General features: G+C 35.0%; 1 protein-coding gene across 1 annotated transcript; it reads left to right on the top strand.

Moving 5' to 3' along the window:
• Positions 1–682: 682 nt before the first annotated feature.
• Positions 683–2354, top strand: LOC143622848 (GATA transcription factor 12-like). The gene is made up of 2 exons (XM_077093880.1): positions 683–924; positions 1426–2354. Exons 1-2 carry the CDS (start codon positions 700–702, stop codon positions 2140–2142), a joined length of 942 nt encoding a protein of 313 aa, XP_076949995.1. The 5' UTR covers positions 683–699; the 3' UTR covers positions 2143–2354.
• Positions 2355–15109: the final 12755 nt, after the last annotated feature.

The raw sequence follows: 15109 nt of genomic DNA, 5'->3' as shown, positions 1-15109 counted from the left end.
TATTAAAGTATCAAACATTGTTCATGTCAAAACAATTTAAGATTAGAATGAGTTTTGGTCCACGAGTTGGTTTAAAAAATTAGTCATTCACAACTAAGTTTTGATATAGAAAATAACAAATAAATAATTTATTATTTATGAATTTACTAACAACTTTTTATTTCCAAATTGCGTAATGTGTAATTATTTTATCGTATAATATATCTTTATATATGTGATACATTTTTTTTGAATTTCACATTATGTTATTATTTAAAAAAATTACTTATTCTAACTCATGTGCTGCACGGGTAGGTAACCTAGTTTAATTAAATAAAGATAAGTATAAGAAACTAAGAAAATAACATGTTAAAGGGATTGATATGAGAGAAAAGATAAAACTTAGTCATATCAACATCATCTAACCTTAATATCCTAATAATAGTAACAATAATTACCATGAATATTATAAAGAAATACTGATAATAAGGGTGGTAGCTTCGTCAAAAAAGGTTGCATATTTGTAGGTGTCCGGCATCCATCGACCCCCTTGAAACGCAAATAAACTCTCTCATCCCTCACCTCTCTTCCCTTCACTCCTCAACTCTCTCTGTCTCCACACACTTTCTCTCTCTCTCTCTCTATAACTCCACACCATTCTCATTCATTCAATCAATCTCTTAAACACAACAACACATAATAATATTATTATTATTATTCATGGACAACACTTTCAGTACCCCGGACAAACATTTCATCATCGACGACCTCCTTAATTTCCCCACCGACGACACCCCACTTGCCGACGACCACCAGTACGATGTTGCTGTCGGTGACGTGGCTAAAACCGCAACCTCAACCGACTCGTCCGTTGTCACTACTACTACCAACAATGTTGTCCGCAGCCTCACCGACGCACAGTTTTCTCATGACCTTGCTGTCCCGGTAATTAATTTATTACTCACTTGTACTGTACAACTACTTAATGCTTTTATTTTAAAAGTTTACAGAAATTTCTTCTCTTTCTTTTTTTATAACAAAATAAAAAAGTAGTCATTAATTAGTTTATATACTATAAACACTTTTTAGTTTTGAAGTTACATTAATTATTTTTATTACTTTTATCTAATAAAAGTTAGAGTTTTCTAAACATATTATGATGAACTGATTTTGTTGATTTTTTTTTATTATATGGTTTTCGAAATAGTACTGTACAAGTAGTTAATGCTTTTATTTAATTTATTTTTATTATTATATCACTTTAAACTTTTCAAGAAATATTGTTTTTTATAAGAAAGAACTATTTATAGAATAAATAGTTTTCGTTTTGAAGTATAATTCATTTTTTAAATTGATATTAATATCTTTATTTAATAAAAGTGTGCGTTTTTTAAGGTTTAATGATTAGCTAATTTTCTTAATATTTTTTTATTACTGTTTTTATAGTATGACGATATGGCTGAGCTGGAATGGCTATCGAATTTCGTGGAGGATTCATTTTCAACCGAAGATATGGAGAAGATTCAGTTGATTTCAGGAGTCAAATCACGTCCGTGTGATGCGTTTAGGACCCCAAAATTCGAACATGACACTGATGACCGAACAAGCAATCAAAAATTCAACAAAGACATGTCGGTTCAAGGAAAAGCCCGCACCAAGCGTTCTCGTATTGCACCGTGTAATTGGAATTCTTGGCTCATAAGCATTTCTCAACATTCCGTGGGTACCAACACCACTTTATCCTCGGAGTCTGACATGGCTACTAGTTCAATTGTCAAGAAAGCTCCTCCTAGGAAAAAAGAAGTTTATGACAATGAATCCAACAATGGAGAAGGGCGAAAATGTCTCCATTGTGCCACTGATAAAACTCCTCAATGGCGTACTGGACCGTTAGGTCCAAAAACACTTTGTAATGCATGTGGAGTTCGCTACAAGTCTGGTCGATTAGTTCCCGAGTATAGGCCCGCTGCGAGTCCCACATTTGTTCTTACAAAACACTCAAATTCGCATCGTAAAGTACTTGAGCTAAGGAGGCAAAAGGAAATGCAAAGTGCACATCAACAACCATTCTTCCATCATCCGAGTATGATGTTTGATGTCTCGAAAGGGGATGAGTATTTAATTCATCAACATATTGGTCCGGATTACAGACAACTAATATAATTAATTTGATATTTGCTGGTTCAATTGAGAACAAGTAATTTTCGATATTTTTTTATCTAGTTTTTGAAATTAATCTAGTTGTTGTTTGAAATTTTCCAACCAAAAATTCATAGGGTTAAGAATCGAGCTTATGATCCTTAGATGCCTATCATTTCAATTAAGTATTGAGTTTTCATAGCCAAATGTTGGCTTATTCTTGAATCAATTTTGCATTTTAGTTTTGCAATTTCTCCTTTTTCCTTATATACTCTATAAATTTGTTTTATACAAAAAATATCAGTAATTATATTTCGTCAGTGAGTCTCATCTAACATTAGCAAATCATCATATCTTTTCTCACTTTTAATAGTCTTATGAAACATACACATTATACTCATGTAAATATGTAATACATTTTTTTAACAATGAATTTTTATCATTTGTGAAATAATTTGAACCCTTTCAACGTTGATGTATTATTTTAGGTCTTTTTCCATGGATCACCAAACTCATTCGCACGCATGTAATACATAATAATACAAACTATATTATATAGTTACTACTGTGCTAGTCTATAACATAAAACAAATGTAAGACTTTAAAAAGTAGGCCTATAGATCTATTCTCGCAGGAGAGTTCGTTAAACCAAGGATTATTTGTTTAATACTGTTTTTTGTAATGCGATACATATATTTCATTTATTTTAGACATAATGTCAATATTTTCTAAAAATAATATCAATATTTTCTAAAGTAACTCAAACACTTTAAACGGATATTATATATATATATATATATATATATATATATATATATATATGTTTTCTTCACATATTTAAGATAACTTATTAGGACCCATAAATGTAAGATTTGGATAAAAAAATACTTTCAAATTAACACACACACATGGGTGGTCATTGGAAAAAAAAATAGAGAGATATCGAAGAACTATGTGTTTATATGTAAAAATTCGTTAATTAAAATCATTTTACATATAAAGAACCTATTTTTACATAAAAGTTTTTCAGAGCTTTTATATATAAACACATATAGAAGTCGTTTTAATATAATATTAAAATATTAAAAAGGTAAATAAATAATTTTGTTTCTTTTTAAAGGTATGATGTTTTTAATAGAGCGTTATTAACATGTGTTTATTTGCAAAAGTTTAAAAAAGAAAATTAAAAATGAATTTTTACATATAGAACTTATTTTTATTTCTCAATAAACCTCTTTCACTCTCACTTTAAGTGTATAAGGTAGATCCGATACAAATGAATTTAACCCGCTTAAGTTAAAATAACTAGAGTAATTGCTCTACAAGTTTCTTTAAGTAGTTATACTATAAAAAGTGGAAGTAGGGCAAATGATAATTAATATAGTTCAAAAACTGTAGAGTGATAGTAACTGTTCTGTTATTGCCTTGATTAATTTAATTATATGTACGTTTATCACGTTAAATTTATTTGTATTTGATTCTAAAATCACAACATATACACACACAACATCGTAATAATAACAACTATAGTTAGCATAATTATGTTAATGTAATTACACTTACATTAAAAGTAGCTATTATTATGTTAGTTCAAAATGAGTGAAACTAATTTTGTTTCAAATTGTAGTGGAATAATAATTAATCTAGTTTTAGCATATGTACCTTAATGTAATTTACATTAAGACTTCTTACATTAAAAGTTTTTTATGCTTAATCCCAACACTCTTCATTAATCAAAGAAGGCGTTCTATCCTTTTACATACATATATATGATTAATCTTGCAATTAATATGATATTACTTCGGTTACGTTATATATATGAAAAATATGATTTTTATAATAAGGTCATGTATTTTTTAATGAATTATCCTTTTATCATAAAGTTAGTCACGTGACCATGTGCCCAACTTTAACTTAATTTTGGTAAATTTAACTAAAGTAAATTAAAGGGAGTAAGAAATTCATGTGATCATGTGCCTTGCTCTATCAGACGAAAAGAATTTATGACTTTAACCCGATAAGTATACCCACACAGTTTGTGCATTTCACAAAAATAACACATTTAAAAAATAATAATAATAATTTGTGATATATTTTTAATAAAAGAAATATGTACGTAAAACTGCAATTAGAATTATAATTTTAAAGGCTATAGGTTTAATACATAAGCTTAACATGTACTCTACTTGGATTAGTAAATAACACAAGATTATAAATTTCATACCAAACTCACCAAAAGCATTTATCCATTGATCAAACACACATATATAGATTATAGATATATACATACACAAATTTTTTTTTAATTTCCTACCTATTTTGTTAAGTTCATAACTTAACCCAAACTTATATGTTTTTAATGAAATAGAATCCCATGTTATTCATTAATTAATAATTCGTAAATTATGTAAATGGCTATTTTTTTTTTAATTATTGATTTTATTCCAATATGGCCCCTACTTTCTATCATTGTTTACACACATGATCACTCGTTGAGTCGTTTCAACAAAGTATATTTTGATTCTTTAAGGAAGACCACACAATCCCCACATGAGATATTAATGTCATTTTACATCTTTCTTTTTAATTAGTGTGTTTTTTAAAACTGTGTATGATGAAAGGTCAGGGGCGTCCTATATGGCAATATCAACACATTTTGAGTCTCAAAGGGCGTTGAACACCATTACGAAGGAGTGCCAAAGGCGTCAATGGGGAACAAACTAGAAAATTGGTGGTCGCTAAACAGATACAGAGGCTAAGACCAACTAAAACAAGCCACCTGACCATGAATGGCACCCCATGTGGCGCACGATGTACAGAAGGAGGGCAGACAAGCATGTCGTGAGGCCAAAATATGACGGATGAATGTCTTTGCAAACCGTGTAGTGGATGACCAGGTTGGTCACCCTCTCCCAAACACACAAATTAATAACTTTTTAATGAAATTTTATGGATGTTTGGTATTATGGAAAAAAATATTGGGTTTTTAACAAAAAAATGAAATATGATATTACGCTGATGCAGAGTTCCAACGTTGTTGGTTCTCTTATCTACAAGATATGTTATGAGTTTTTTTTTCTTTTTTCTTGAGTAGTGATTTAATACATTAGTAATTATATTTAGAGTTAATGGTCATTTTTGTCCCTGTGGTTTGCTACTTTCTCCACTTCAGTTCAAAATTTGTATTTTTGTCAATTTAGTCCTCATAGTTTTAAATATTAGCCAATTACGTCCTATCCGTCTAATGGCATCCAGCTATGCCGTTAGTTTAAGGGTATTTTTGTCTTTCTCCTTTTAATTTTGAGTTATTGGTCATTTTCGTCCCTGTGATTTGATACTTTTGTCAATTCATTCCAAAGTTTGAAATTTTGTTAATTTAAGTTAGTTTTTTTTTCTATAACCCTAGAGAGCATTATCCAAGCCCAAAACAAGTCTGCATTTACTCTGTCGACAACAGTAATCATACCCCATCCTCTCGTATTTAGTTTCTAGATGGTTCCTAAACTCTCCCCCATGGTGGAATTCAATGGTAAAGTGGTCAACGCAATTCCGTGAAACCGAATTGTACGGAAAAAACTAAAAATCGTTTCTTTGGTGAATGCATAATATTTAGGGTTTAGAGATTAACATAACATAACGAAAATCTGGGTCGTAATCAACTATTATACATTAATCAACAAAACAATTTTTAGTTTTTTCTGTATAATTCGGTTTCAGGGAATTACCTTGACCACTTTACCATTGAATTCCACCATGGAGAAGATTTTAAGAAATGTCTAGAAACTAAATATAAGGGGGGGGGGTATGATTACTGTTGTCAACAGAGTAAATGCATACCCGTATTTGAGGTTGCTCGATGGTTTTGGGCTTGAATTATGCTCTTTAGGGTTATAAACAAAAAACATAAAAAATAAAAAAAACTGAATTAAACTGAACATTAAATTGACAAATTTTCAAACTCTGGACTGAATTGGCAAATATATAAAACCACATGGACTAAAATGACCATTAACTCAAAATTAAAATGAGAAAGACAAAAATACCCTTAAACTAACGGCATAGCTGGATGCCGTTAGACGGATGGGACGTAACTGGCTAATATTTAAAACTATGAGGACTAAATTGACAAAATTAAAAATTTTGGACTGAAGTGGCGAAAGTAGCAAACCACAGGGACGAAAATGGCCATTAACTCTTATATTTAACAATAAATATTCTACTACAAAATCCACCTAATCAGTCTATTACAAATAAAAATTGGATGTGGCTCAATGGTAGAGCACTCACTATACTAGTGAGAGGTAAGGGGTTCAAACCTTACTATCACCAATTTATATGGGAGATATGAGAGATGACCCTGACTTGCCAGGGTTCGAGTCCTGATCTCACCCGGTTTTACCGGCTCCTCGCTGTCGTGCCGTTTGGCGAGCGTGGGGGTCGGGTTTTATCCGATGAATCCCTCAACAGATGGACCACTAGGGGCTCCGTCCGTCCGGACTAGTGGCCGGCTCAGGCTACCTTTAGCCAATGGGGGCCGCGTACGGAGTACCCGGCGTTACTTAGTTGGCCATTCAAGAAAAAAATCAGTCTATTACAAGATTTAAACCTCGATCTCCAAAGGGAGATATCACATATTTTTTGATAATAAATTATTAATAGTATTCAAGCTTCAACCTATTATTTGAATAATGCTTATCACATTGGCATAATGTCATTAAGACGTTTAATTCAAAGTATAGTAGAATTTCCTCCTATAACCACTTACTCGAGATAACCATGAGTCCATGACAAACACTTGACAAATTCATGTGAAGAGAAAAACAAACATGCCCATGGTCGTTGTGTCCTTTTTATATCATCATACCCTTACATCATTTAGAAGTACTATTTCGTCTAATAAAGAAATTGAACCATTCGATATTAAGACCATGTGTAGTTATAAAGCTCCACTATCAGGGGTTATGTACCACGTGGCGTCCAGTCAGAGTTATGGTTTTGTACAAAAACAGGCTGTAGTCATAACTCTCCACTACCAGGGATTATGCGCCACGTGGCGCCCAGTCACTTTTACACTTTTTTTTTAATTTTTAATAAGAATATTCAAATAACAATAATATTTTATTAAATAAATATTACAAGAAACTAAAAAAAAACTATTCGTCGTTGTCGTCGTCATCTTCGCCCTCTTCGTCGTCATCCTCGTCGTCCTCATCGTCGTTTTCATCGTCTTCGCCATCGTCGTCGTTGTCTTCATCATCGTCTTCATTGTCGCCCTCGTTTTGATCATCGTTTTCACCAGGCAGAGGCCGATACATCCAAAGATGTTGGACCAAATCCTCCTTTAATGCGTTATGTATCTCTCTTGACCGCACGGAATCCGAGTTTTCGAGTCGTTGCTCCATACTTGCCGGAGTCCGTGGTGGATCCGGGTCCGGTATGAAAGTTGGACATATTGCTCTTCCCTCGTCCTCGATGATCATGTTATGCATTATGATACACGCATACATAGCACATCTCATTCTTTCTAAAGACCACAGACGACAAGGATTTTTAACATAATTCCATTGTTGTTGAAGAACACCAAAACACCTCTCGATATCCTTTCTCGCAGACTCTTACACTTTCTTAAAATACTGTCTTTTTTCATCCATCGGGTCTCTGAATGTTTGAACAATTATCGCGAACTCTGGATATATTCCATCACCCAGATAGTACCCATGATCGTAGAAGTTATCGTTAGCCCAAAACGAAGCGACGGGAACGGTCCCAGATGTGTAACTCTCCATCACAGGAGACTGCTCTAAGACGGTTATGTCATTGTTGGAACCGGGAATACCAAAGAATGCCGACCAAATCCAAAGGTCGTATGAAGCGATCGCTTGAAGGCTGACCGTTGGTCCCTTTTGGTCACCTCATGTGAATTGACCTCGCCATGCAGTTGGACAATTAGCCCATTCCCAATACATGCAATCTACACTCCCTATCATGCCGGGGAAACCATGTACCCTTGTATGTTCCTCGTAAAGACGTTGTAGATCGTTAACGTTGGGCTCTCTCAGATAATGCGGTCCATATAGTTTAAATATTCTTATATTTTACAAAACTTTTATAAAATAAATGATCACAGTAAATAAGTGATAAATTATTTAAAAAAAACAAAACGTACCGTAACAAAAATACTCTAAGGTGTCCCGAGTTGTTTTTTCGGCCATCTTTAAATACTCGTCGTTGATGTCGGTTGTGTTTCCGTAGGCGAGCACGCGCACGGCTGACGTAACCTTCTAAATAGCCGTGAATCCTAGCGTCCCTCGAGCGTCAGGCTTTTGCTTAAAGTAATCAAACTCACACTCCAAATCATTGGTGATGCGCATAAATAAACTTTTAGACATCCGAAAACGACGCCTAAAGGTCTTCGGGTTCTTGTATCTCGGCGAGTCGCAGAAGTAATCCGCCATCAACCGGTTGTTGGCTTCGGCACGATCTCGTTCGATATATGCTCTTTTTGAAACGGGGGGTGGAGAGCTAATCGCACCCGTAACGGAACTCATATACTGTGTCGCGAGCATGCCAAACAACTTTGTGGTTAGAGCTTCTTCTTCACTTCGCATTTCAGTAGTTAGATCCATGGGTAGCTTCATTGCTATTGCAATAAGTGTGATGGTAGTAGCATTGAGAGTGAAAAATTTATTTGGGAACCAAAGCTTTCGTTGCCGAAAGGCTTGGATAACATCAGCGGCCATTGCAAGGGTGCATAACAAGGATGCTATAGCAATATACAAGCCCACCCATGGCACTGCATCCTTAGGAGAATCAAAATACATTTTGCTAGGTAGGAGATTGATAAAAGAAGATTGTGCTTTGCAAGATCCAACATGCCTTTATATATTTTTAAATATTAAATGAAGTTTACAAAGATATTTGTTTACAATTTCCTGGAACCTGTGATGAAGATTTTATACAATGTCTCTTTCCCTTCCCTCTCAAGGGCCACATATGTTTTGACTTAATTTGTGGAAGTAGTTTAACATGATTATTTCTTTTTCCACAACAAATATAAAACTGCACTTTTTTAATGATTTTTCTAAATGTGTAATGTTAAAAAAATTGTACTTATAAACAAATAAAAAGCACGATTTGATGTTGGCAACATCGGCTCAGACCAAAGCGAGAAGCTAGTTGATCTTATTTAGTTGTGATTTTATATCTCCCCGTTCCTAGGAGTACCTTTAATCCTATTTAGTTGGTGCTTAGATTCAGATTAGCGGTTCTTAACCCATGAGTGATGGCACCCCTGTCACTAGAGCTAGTACCCAGTTCGATATGTTGTCACTTGTCATCCTTGGCATTAACTTGTTTATGTTAGTTGTATATTTTGTATAAATTTTGCTCTAGTATTATCTAGTCAAAATGTTGATTAAAAACCTTTATTTAGTTGACTGCAATAGTCAACAGCCTTCTTTAGCCTATTATCAACCAACTCAGACAGGCCCAGCAGGAGTTTTGAGTAAAGTGTCATTTCCGTCCATGTGGTTTGACAAATAATGTGAATTTAGTCCAAAAAGTTTAGTTTTTGCATATGGACCCTCCACGTTTCTCAGTTCTTGCCAATTACATCCAAATCACTAACCTCGTTAAATTTAATCGTTAAGTCATAGGTAGACATGTCTTTTCACTATTTCTTTATTATAATACTTATTTCAGTAAACTGAGGTTTTCGTCCCTCTAGTTTGTTCAAATCTGCGGTTTTAGTCCAATAGTTCGAAGTTTGCAATTTTCGTCATTGTAGTTTCATTTCACTTGTAATTAAACCCGAATTCCCTAATCTCGTTAAGTCTGGTCGTTAAACAGCCTTCTTTAGCCTATTATCAACTAACTCAGATAGGCCCAGCTGGAGTTTTTAACCAAAATGGGGACCATGAGAAAATTATTTACCAAAATAGGTTATTTCAGAATTATTTACCAAAATGGGTTTTTTTTTCATTTTTAATAAAAAAAATAATTTTCTTAATCTTGACTCTTTAGTTCGTGACTGCTTTCAATACACCACCTTGAACTCCGGCAAGTAGGGCTGTCACTTTTACCCGAAACCCGAAACCCAACCCGAAAAAACACGTACCCGAACCCGAACTAACCGGACCCAAAAACCCGAACCCGAACCGAAGTAATTTGGGTTGGTTCTCGGGTTTGATTCATAAGTTTTGGGTCAACCCGAATAAAGTTTTTGTTTTGAAATTAAATATATATTTATGTATAATAGACTTAGTATTAGCGACTAACGTTATCAGAATCTGGTCCTAATCAATTGTTTTCATCACAACTATTATTGATCGATTGTTTATTGATAGTTTATGTTTTCCATTTGTTACTAATAGCAACTATAATCGAACAACCAAATCATGCCTGATTGAAGAAGATTATCGTTCGAGTTAGTTTTACTCTTCTTTTGGATTGTTTTATCAGGTTATGTTACTTTATTAATTGATTATTTGCTTACGAGCAAATAATAATATGTTGTTTTAATTTTAGTATTGTAGGTTTTAAAATTATTTTGTTTTTTGTTTTGTTTTCTAGGATACTCGAAACCCGATTAACCCAACCCAAAAATACCCGAACCCGAATTACCCGAACCCGAAAAACCCGTGAGAGATTCGGGTTGGGTTTCGGATCAAGATTTAAAACTTTGAAACCCGAAAAACCCAAAACCTGAAAAACGAACCCGAAGAACACCCTACCGGCAAGTTTCCCGGCCATCAACGTCTCCAGTGAGTTTACCACGAAAGGACTCACGTGACTTGTATTAAACGCTTATCCAAGCATCACTGGTGGTTGAAGATGAAGTGGGGGTGTACTATGTTCTTTTCCAATTTGAATTTCAATCCACCTCCAATGTTTTGTACTGTCATCAAAACCCATTTTTGATATATGTTTAATTCTTCTACCTTCGTTGAACATTTCCATGATGTTTTCTGTTTGAATTTCAATAATATACTTATATATTTTAAAACCTATTTTTAAAATAACCTATTTTGGTAAATAATTTAACCACAATTCCCATTTTGGGTAAAAACTCGGCCCAGCAGCCCAATTGGTTTCAACACACATGGTATACAAAATGTATCTATGATAAAAGGATATTATTTAATTCATGGGACTGAGATAAAAAAAGTAGGAAAAAAACAAAGTTTTACCCTATAAACACATGTTTAATTATAAAACACTATACAATTTGAGCTATTAATGTTAGGTTAGCTCACTTGGCAAAGACTATTGCTTTTAAGCTATGGGTAATGGTTAATCTCTTAAGGGACATTTTCCGTCACATCATCAACACTAATTGTAATGGATAACAATGGAATTGTCATAATCACTTAAGGATGATGAGTAAAGTAATCACACGCCAAGCGTAATGATATTACTTGAACCACATTTTCTACCCCCTCCCCCCCCCCCCCCCCCACTCACTTATCACCACGTTCTTAATTAGAACGCTCCAATATAATCACTCCAATTCTATTATCATATTAAAGTGCGCTTCAATTACATACAAACCAAATTAAATCAATCGGCTTCGGTAATAAACCAAATTGAATTAAATGCAAAACTGAAATAGGCTTTAACTAAATTTTAAAACCAAACTAAATCAATCGGCTTCACTTATAAACCAAATTGAATTAACTGCAAAACTGAAATATGCTTTAACTAAATTTTAAGCATGGTTTGGAGCGTAATTAAATTAATTGAAATAGAGCATAATAAAGCAAGTAATCGGTGAATAAATGAATTAGTTGATGAATCAATGAATTAGATCACGAGATTAGATTTAGGTTATTTACGAGTATGCACTGTGTGATTTATTTTAAAATTGAAACCGACGCTCAATAAGGTCGCGTACATAATGTATATGTAACTTTGTAAGCTACATGTATTTTTCTTTTTTTACAACACCAACCTAATATATATAAAAGCCAGGTTAATCACCATAGTAACGATATATAAGTAGCAATTACAAGTACAATTATCTTAGACACATATAATAGATCACAAGAACATTAATGTATCCACCCTTACATAACAGTTACCATGAGTGATTCATTAGAACTTGATAAAGGTGGTCGTATCCTAGTCACTCCACAATTGGACATTTGACTCATGGTCAGTGCACGCCACTTATCGATATATGCCATCGAGTCTAGATCTATGTTAGGAAGTTCACGTGTTTTAAGGATCTTAAGGATCCTTTTGGATTTACCTAGAAGCCGAGCTGCATTCCGGATGTTGTCTCCTCTTTTCTCGATTGCATGGTGTTGACACTTCAGTTTTATGACACGTGGTAAGTTGGTGAAGCAAGCGGATAATATATCTGCAATCATATTTGATATCCATTCAAAAAGTATGTTATCAGTCAACAAATTTTCTTGCTCATCGCATTGCAGCAAGATAGTTTGGCTGATTCTAGGAGCTCGCAAGTATAAAGCAAGAAGGTGATTGATATATACTTGGCTTTTGGTTGCTCTTACACTGTATCACAACTTTTATAGCTTTTTCGCCCAACCATTTTAAAATCTCCTTCGAGTTTTTTCCTTTACGAGCTTTCAACTGAAGCTCAACTTGTAACCATGTGCGGTATACTTCAACCTCTGTCCACACATGTATTGCTGCTTTTCTTGTTACATAGTTACTTTCTACATCAACACATTCTTCAATTTGTTTTACAATTCGGAGACTTTCCCTCGTGCTTGAAAGTAGTCCCTTAAAATGACCATGTGCAATGTTAGGAAGTGAAATGGCAATTGTTGTTAATGTTACTAATACAAGGCTCCAACAATTGTGGGTTTCTACTGGATATAAAGGCGGAACATGATCATTGTCAAACTCTACTACTTCGTTAAATCCTTTAGATTTCTCTAGAAACTTTGTAAGATTGCGTGACACTTTCTTTTCAGACTCGTCAAGTAGTTGAGTTATAAAATAGAGCGTATTTCTTAATATACGTTTTGAAAGCTTCGACTCCTCTTCAATTTGTACAACATACCTTGTATATTCTTCTAATTCTGAACTTGCATTGCTATTAGACCCATTTGCTACTTGTTTAACCCTTTCAAAATTAACTTGAAGAAATACCAACCACAAGAAAGTATGATAAGAAAAGTTCTCGGAACGATAGATATTGTGTTACATATAACCAATACCGCAATATGAAGTGACACACAAAAGTTCAAAACTAAATTTCTTACATAATGGAAAACTATTTTGCAATGGCGACCTGGGATATGTGAACTCACATGACCACTCTTCCAATTTAGAAGTGTTTGAATCCAGCGTTTCTCAACTCGAAACACATTTAGTTGGTTCTTACTCCATTTCTTGGAGAGATTGTAATGACCGATTGATGTAATGCATCTAAAAATTGGTGCGATGCTACCTACTACAATTCCAACTGACTGGATGAGAAAAATTATTTTGATAGACCACTTATATTCTGAAGTAGACATTTGCAAGTCGTCTATATAGGATGCAAAAGTTGCAGTTGAGAACAAAGCAAAGAAAGCACATATAACCCCAAAAGCAGAAGAAACCGGTGAGCAAGCAATAACAAATTGGGAGTTACGAGTTTCTGTCATCATCCAATACTTTTTAACATAACGTCTAAGTTCTTTGGGTGAAAACATTTTTTCACCTGCAACTTTTGCATCCTATATAGACGCCACGCGCGCAAGCTTTTATTATTCATACAGCTTATAAGACGCCTCGCGCGCAAGCTGTTATTATTCTTCTAGCTCGTAAGACGCCTCGCGCGCAAGCTTTTATTATTCATACAGCTCATAAGACGCCTCGCGCGCAAGCTGTTGTTATTCTTCTAGCTCGTAAGACGCCTCGCGCGCAAGCTTTTATTATTCATACAGCTCATAAGACGCCTCGCGCGCAAGCTGTTATTATTCTTATAGCTCGTAAGACGCCACGCGCGCAAGCTTTATTATTCATACAGCTCATAAGACGCCTCGCGCGCAAGCTGTTATTATTCTTATAGCTCGTAAGACGCCACGCGCGCAGGCTTCATTATTCTCATAGATCCGTAAGTCGCCACGCGCGCAAGCTGTTGTTATTCATAAGGCGACTTACGGATCTAGGAAAAGGTTTTTCCTGGGGGAGATCTGACAGCCGAGATGAAGATCGAAGGGTAGTTCGTTGCCGTCCCACGGATGGCGCCAATGTCGAAGCACGAAATGAATCTAACCTGATCTATGACGATGTTTCCACGGATTTTCGAGATGAACGAACCACGTCTTGATCTTCTTCTCCGGTTGCTTGAGACCTGCAATGGTTTTTCGGGGGTGTGGAGGTGACTGCTAAGAGATCTAAAAGATCTCTTGTTTACAGACACAAAAAAGTGGTGGTGGCTCTTATTGAGCATGACCCCTTAATAAGGAGGTGGAGACCTCCTTATATAGAGAGTCTCATGGCCACCATCATGGTACCCTAATGGGCCTAGCCCAGTTAGGGTTACCTCCACAAAACCCCCTCAGCCCAATAACATTGTATTAGTCCATATAATAAAATAAGCCAAACATAATAAATTTAGGGTCGTAAAACCGGGTTTAGTACCATACCCCTACAAGCCCCCCAAGTCCAGTGTTGCTCCTAGGCGCGCAAGCGTTTAGGTGGAGCGCTGGACTTTATGAGTTATGTTAGGACATGAGGCGGTTCTTTCCCTTTTCTTTGGCCTTATCCTTATTGTCTTTGAGTTTTGGGAGGTTTTCCTCATGATGGTGACGAGCTGTAAAAATAATGAAGCCTGCGTGCGAGGCGACTTACGGATCTATGAGAATAATGAAGCCTGTGCGCGTGGCGTCTTACGAGCTATAAGAATAATAACAGCTTGCGCGCGAGGCGTCTTATGAGCTGTATGAATAATAAAGCTTGCGCGCGTGGCGTCTTACGAGCTATAAGAATAATAACAGCTTGCGCGCGAGGCGTCTTATGAGCTGTATGA

Source organism: Bidens hawaiensis, unplaced genomic scaffold (genome assembly GCF_021521415.1).
Source record: "Bidens hawaiensis isolate Kalapana, Puna unplaced genomic scaffold, B.hawaiensis_p1.1 tig00003244_1, whole genome shotgun sequence".
In the NCBI taxonomy this organism is placed as follows: Eukaryota; Viridiplantae; Streptophyta; class Magnoliopsida; order Asterales; family Asteraceae; genus Bidens; species Bidens hawaiensis.
This window is presented reverse-complemented; position numbering and strand designations above follow the sequence as displayed.